Here is a 6,829-nt window from a genome sequence, read left to right on the forward strand (position 1 = left end):
TTAAGGAAGGTATTTATATGCAAGGGTGACATTCTCTCAACCTACGTTATTTGACACGTTCCATTATGGGCAATAATGTGACAAAGACATGCTATGTAAGATCTCACGTGTGAGCTATGCAAGGAAAGACTCAACACATGTACTTGATGAGATAAGCTAAATGAGTTTCATATACTAAATACTCGTATGTTAGTAGAATTTAACTTAATGAAGTGTTGTGTTGTCCTTGACGAGGTCTAAGGTCTCGAGACTGCAATGTGGCAAGATCATGGTGGGGAAATCTTTATAAGCGAGGTACTTCTAACAAACCATCATGTCCTATTTATATATTAAAAGCATAGAGAGCATTATTACACAAATTTTACCCTATAAAGTAGTACATAAAATTAATTTATAGTGGGAGGTTTTTGTTGGGGTAAGCCCAAGCACACCACTTCCTTGGGAGGTTTTCGTTGGGTTTGGATAAAGAGCTCAACAGCTGACACCCCAAACGTTCTTGCTAGTCGCTTCACTTCAGGGGTTTGTTGGGCCTTAATATATTTACCAAAAGCTTATAAAATAGTTTGCTAATATTAAAAAATTATAATGTGACATACGAGTTTTTAATTTTGTGCAATTGTATACATTATATTTTGATTTTTACAAAACAATAACACCGTTATCGACGTAGTATTATTTTACATTTATATATATTTCATATATAAATAATTATATTTATGTTGCATGAAAATAAATTGATGTATTTTATTTTTTTAAATATGTATAGTTAAATCAAAATTAAAGTTTCATTTGTACAATTGTACCGAACAAAATTCATATTTCACATTACATATTAAATCGAAGTTAATGTGTAAATTTGAAATTTATCTTTTATTTTTAACATAAAATTTGAAATACCAATACCATAATTAGTGTAAATATATTTATTTAATTGATTTAGAATGTAATATAAATATTAAGTTCATAAAATTAATGATTTTAAACTAAAATTGTTACCAGATTTATCATTAAAAAACAGAGTCAAATGTAAAAACTGTGGAAATGAAATAGAAAATAAAATCAAATTAAAAATTTAGGGACCAACCGCAAATTATTTTATCTCTAAATATGAATTATAATGATTAAAATAAAAATTTTCAAAATTTACAGGTCAAAATATAATTTAACATAATTTAAGGAAAGCCGAACACTTGCTAGCCTCCTCTAGATTCGATATTAGAAGTAATGAGATTTGTATAAGGAAGAGAGAGAAACAAATTTTTTACAATTTTTTAAATTAATTTTAAAAGTTAAAATTAAAAATAAAATAATTTTTAAAAACTTAAAATTTAAAAAATACTTTTTAAAATTTTATCTCACTTTATGCATGGTGCGTCATATGATTACAAATATAGTTGATGTTTAGTCAATTATCAACCACTCCAATTTTGGTCTATTTGATAAAAAAAAATTGAAAGATTAAAGGGTGCAAATAGAGCTATCCATGGACCGGGTCAAGTAAAAATTTTAGGTCCTTTTTTGGCCCGACTCAGAAATTGGGCTTAAAATTCTGCCAAAGCTCTACCCGGATAAAAATACTAAAATTCTAGCTTGGCCCGGCCTCATCGTATTAAACTTTTTTTTATATAAAAATAAATTTAAAAAATATAATACATCAAATACACTAAAAATATTAAAATAAATGTTTCCCAACCAATGAAATTTTAAAAAATATATATACTTAAATAACAATAATATAAGTACAACTTAGCAAGCATATACCTCTAAAATAGTAGCAAAGTTAACAATAAAACAATAATTATATAATATGCAAACAATAATAAAAAAATAGTAGCAATATAATTGCGAAAATGATATCAAAACAATGAAATACAGTGGCAAAATAATAAAAAGATAGCAATACTTTTTTTTACAAACTCGGGTCAGGCCGGGCTTGGGTTAAAAAAAATTTACCCGAGGCCTAGCCCGTTTAGAAAATGAGCTTTATTTTTTACTAAACCTAATTTTTAAACTTATATTTTTGCCCAAACCCTCCCAGTTTATGGATGGGTTCCTGACCCGACGATCTATAAGTCTAGGTGCAATTCAAAAAATAAAAGTAAGGGTGAAATTGAGGTTATAGAAAAGAATGGATGGATTCAATCAAAACCCATGAAAAAGTAAGCCAAATAAACGTCTTTGCAAAGAAAAGAATTGCAAGATAAAATACTGAAAATGATTCCATAATGGCAGATACTTGGTTTACATCAAACCCCTCAGCACATGCTACTATGGTTGTTACTACCACTATTTTTATTTATTTATTTATAGAATTTGAGATTTAGGGCATTTTTGGATAGGCGGTACGTTTACTTACGGTTAGTGTAAAAATAATAATAGAGGTAAACGCTTATCCAATCCTTTTACGTTTTCAATTTCAAAATCCTAATCCTATCACTATCTACATTGGTAGTTTTTGTTACAATTTGTCAACTTAACATGTTTATTTTTCATTAATTATATGACACGTCATATGAGGGTAATCACGTTGAAATTTTTAAATAAAAACAAAATGACTTGTTTTTTAATTTTTTAGTATAAGAACTAAATTTTAAATTGGTCTAGAATCTTAATATTTGATTGGTGAATTAAACTTGGAAAATGGAATTAATGGCACTGATTTTATCATATAAATAAAATTCATACTCGAATTAACCTTTAAACTTCAATTTTTGAGTTATATTTGAGTGTGATTCAATTACGCCTTTGACCAATGTGAAGCACAAAGAAATAAAAAGGTTAAAATCTATTATAACCCTCTATATTTTTAGAAATTAAAATTTAGTCCTTATATTTTAATATTTCGGATTTCAAAATTTGAGACTGTTAATTTTTTAATAAATTTGTTTTAAATTTAACATAAAATTTAAATTTTCATGGAAAAGGTGTGTATTAAATGAGAGGAAAAGAAATTAAAGAGAAAGCAGAGTAGAGAATATGATTCTTTTATTTCATTATATATGGTCTAAGGTTCTCTCTCTTTGCTTTTACTTCTTTTTATTGAACAGAGTTCCCTTCTTTTTGTTATTTAAAACACTTCCCATAATCACGACTCTCATCTTTGTCTCTTTCAAAAAAAGGTTTCTACTGACTATTATGTAAACAAAACAATATTTCTGTGGGGTCTTTCTCCTTAATGTTATATATATATAGTAAAGCCATTGTTTTGTTAAAACAAAGCTTATATCTTTGATGCTTGAATTAAAGTTAAGCAATGGTGAAGAAATGGGTTGTTTTTACTCTCATTTTTTTGGTTCTTTTTAATGGGTTTTCTTCAGTTTCTGCTACCCCACCTGCAAGTAAGTCTTTAAGGTTTCACCATTTGTAATTTGTTTTAAATTTTGCTTTGCATTTTGATCTTTTTGTTTTGTTTTTTTTTTTTTTTACTTTTGCAGAAATTGTAACTTCAGTTGTTTCAAATGTGGTGTCTGTTCTTGTTAAATGGCTATTGTCACTAAAATCAGAGCCTAAAACAGGTAATTTCACTTTAATTTTGCTATCAAAATTCCAGTTTCCTTTGCCTTTTGGGTTTTTTAAGCTAATGGGGTTAATGGGATTTGTTTTTTTTTAGCTGTTTCAACCCGTTCAATGATGAAATTTGAAAGTGGATACACTGTGGAAACAGTTTTTGATGGAAGTAAGCTTGGGATTGAACCATTCTCTGTTGAAGTTTCCCCTAATGGAGAACTCTTGGTATTGGATGCTGAAAATAGTAACATTTACAAGATTTCAATGCCATTGTCTAGGTGTAAGTCAATTCTTGAAGAAACTTTTTGATTTGGGGTTTTAGATATGTGTCCAATGTCAAACTTAAAATCCAAATTCCTTTTGATTGAAATTGAAATTTTGGCTCTTTTGATTGATTTTGTTCAATGAGGCACTGTTCTTGTAAATTGTTAATAGATTCTTACCTTATTGCTTAATCAAGGTTGTTAATGTGTTTGATCCACTTTTGTATAGGAGAAGACTCGACTTTTAAAAGGATAGTTGGTAAAAGTACCATGGTAGCCCTTGGAGTCAGATTGCGTTTTGCACCCTTTATTAAAAAAATGGAGTAAACTGCTCCTTTTTATTAAGAATTTCATCCATTTCTACTTTTAAAAACTGGTATGGCTACAAGGACCGGATTCTACAGTAGAAATGGATAAAATTTTTAATAGAAGGATCAATTTGCTCTTTGATCTAACATACAGGGACTAATTTGCCCATTTTTTGAGTAGAGGGGGCAAAATGCAATCTAACTTTTAGTTCAAGGGCCTCCGTGATACTTTTACCAAGGATAGTTAGATCTTATGTTCTTGAAGAATCTGTATCCAATTGAATCAAAGTAACATAGGTTATATGTTTTTGAAGATTTAATCTTTTTGCTTTTTTTTATTCAAAGCTGACATTGTCTATTGAACACTAAAAACTTCTAATTTACACATGTTTCCAGTCTTTTATCTTTCTAATACATGATCTAAGCCTCATGTGTATGTACTTTCACTTTTTGAACAATATTTGACTAATGTTTGGACACCTTTGAGCTTCTTTATGAAGCTTAAATACTGTGTTAATTCGAACCATGAGTCGTTCAAGTTTACTTTGGAGTTCTAATGTATGGATTTGATTTTCTTTGATTTCTTCTTGTTCGTTATCTTGGTGTTCGGTTAATATTCATACAACATATCGGTTTTCTTATTGGTTGCTGATATTGTATGCAAAACTACAGATAGCAGACCTAAGTTGGTTGCTGGATCATCCGAAGGGTACTCGGGGCACGTAGATGGGAAACCACGAGAAGCTAGAATGAATCACCCGAAAGGGCTCACGGTGGATGACAGTGGAAATATATACATCGCAGACACGATGAATATGGCTATCAGAAAGATCAGCGAATCAGGTTATTTTCAGGCATTGTTCAAAATTTTGTAGGTTCGAGTTCCGTGAAATATAAATGCTATTCTAACATAACTTCTTATGCAGGGGTTACAACTATTGCTGGAGGAGGAAAATGGAGCAGAGGAGGAGGCCATGTTGATGGTCCGAGTGAAGATGCAAAATTTTCGAATGATTTTGATGTGGTTTACATTGGAAGTAGTTGCTCTCTCTTGGTTGTAGATAGAGGAAACCTGGCCATCCGGGAGATTCAACTAAATGATGATGATTGTTCGTATCAGTATGATGGCAGTTTTCATTTAGGTACTTCACTTTCGAACTATTCTTGATTTTGTTTCCTTTCGAGATCGTGAAGATCTTTTTAAGATATAGGTTGATCGTTGCAGGTATAGCAGTGCTTGTTGCTGCTGCCTTCTTCGGTTACATGCTCGCCTTGCTACAGCGTAGGGTACAAGCAATGTTCTCTTCCCATGATGTAAGTGACCTAATGTTTTATGCTTTTTGCCAATGGATTGAAGGTTGGAGATTTTCAAATTCTCTCCTTTCTCGGGTTACCGTTCTTTTTATTCTTTTCAGTGTTTATATGAATTCCATGTGATATGACCGAGCAAGTTCCGATCTTTGTAGGATTCGAGAACTCCAATAAAGAGAGGAGCTATGGTGGCACCTATGGCACCGTATCAAAGGCCTCCTAAATCAGTGAGGCCTCCATTAATTCCTGCCGAAGATGAACCAGAAAAAGTGGAAGAGGGCTTCTTTGGTTCAATTGGTAGGCTTGTCCTTAATACGGGTTCGACCATGGCTGAAATATTCGGGGGATTATTTTCTGGATTCAGAAGGAAGCCTCAGTATTATCAGCTTCAACATCAGTACCAGCAGCCAACCATGCATTCAAGAGGATGGCCTATGCAAGAGAGCTTTGTCATTCCCGATGAAGATGAGCCCCCGTCCTTAGATACTCGAACACCAACACCGAAGAGAAGTTACCCATTTCCGGCGAAAGACCTTGAAAGAAAACACCATGTCAAGCAAAGCAGGCCTCACTATAATGGATGGGATGCTGATTATCCGCAACAGCAGCAAATGCAGACGCATCAACATCATCGACAGCCACCACCACAGCAGCAGCAGCCGCAGCAACAACAGCGTCTGCAGAAGCATTATTCAACAAATTCACAAACATATTATGAGAAGAACTGTGAGACAAACGAGATTGTTTTCGGGGCAGTTCAAGAACAGGATGGAAGGCGTGAAGCCGTGGTGATAAAGGCCGTAGACTACGGGGATACGACTTATAGTCATCATAACCTTCGACCTCGTTTGAATTATATGGGATACTCCCATGGCTATTGACCATCTGGCTTATAACTTTACTCATAATCAAATGACAGCAGAACAAAAGAAGTTTCAAAGTTCATATCTATGCTATGAACATGGGGAGATGTAGGACTATGGATGATGAAGGTTTTTTTTTTTTTTACTTGGGATATGTTAGTTTCCATGTTTGTTTACATAGAAGGATGTAAAATATGTTTTTCTGTTTGATCTATAAATCAAGAGAACCCTTTAGATTTTCTTTTTCATTTGAAATTGGTTTGATTTTTGTTAGAATAGTGTTGGATATTTGAGTTGATATATTTAGTTGGTTAAATTCTGCTAGTAGTAATTTTACGAAAGCTATGGATTTAATTTTTGTTCTTTAATTTGATCATTTTAGTCGTTACACTTTTTAAAATTTAAAAATCCAGTCCTCACCAAGATAACCGTTAAATTCATTAAGTTAAGTTTTGTTATTTCCAAAATTTGATGTGCTAAACATATTATTATATGTAATGCTATGTCGACTTGTTATTTCCACATATTAATCACTAAAAATTCAGTTAAAGGATAAATGACTATCATTTGCGTCAAA

General features: G+C 31.9%; 1 protein-coding gene across 1 annotated transcript; it reads left to right on the plus strand.

The window, feature by feature from the left end:
- The first annotated feature begins 3,072 nt into the window (after positions 1-3,072).
- On the plus strand, positions 3,073-6,576 carry LOC105768624 (uncharacterized). Its single transcript, XM_012588668.2, has 7 exons — positions 3,073-3,338; positions 3,435-3,515; positions 3,611-3,787; positions 4,751-4,921; positions 5,005-5,220; positions 5,304-5,392; positions 5,545-6,576. Exons 1-7 carry the CDS (start codon positions 3,254-3,256, stop codon positions 6,268-6,270), a joined length of 1,545 nt encoding a protein of 514 aa, XP_012444122.1. The 5' UTR covers positions 3,073-3,253; the 3' UTR covers positions 6,271-6,576.
- The last annotated feature ends 253 nt before the right edge of the window (positions 6,577-6,829 follow it).

This window comes from Gossypium raimondii, chromosome 7, assembly GCF_025698545.1.
Source record: "Gossypium raimondii isolate GPD5lz chromosome 7, ASM2569854v1, whole genome shotgun sequence".
In the NCBI taxonomy this organism is placed as follows: Eukaryota; Viridiplantae; Streptophyta; class Magnoliopsida; order Malvales; family Malvaceae; genus Gossypium; species Gossypium raimondii.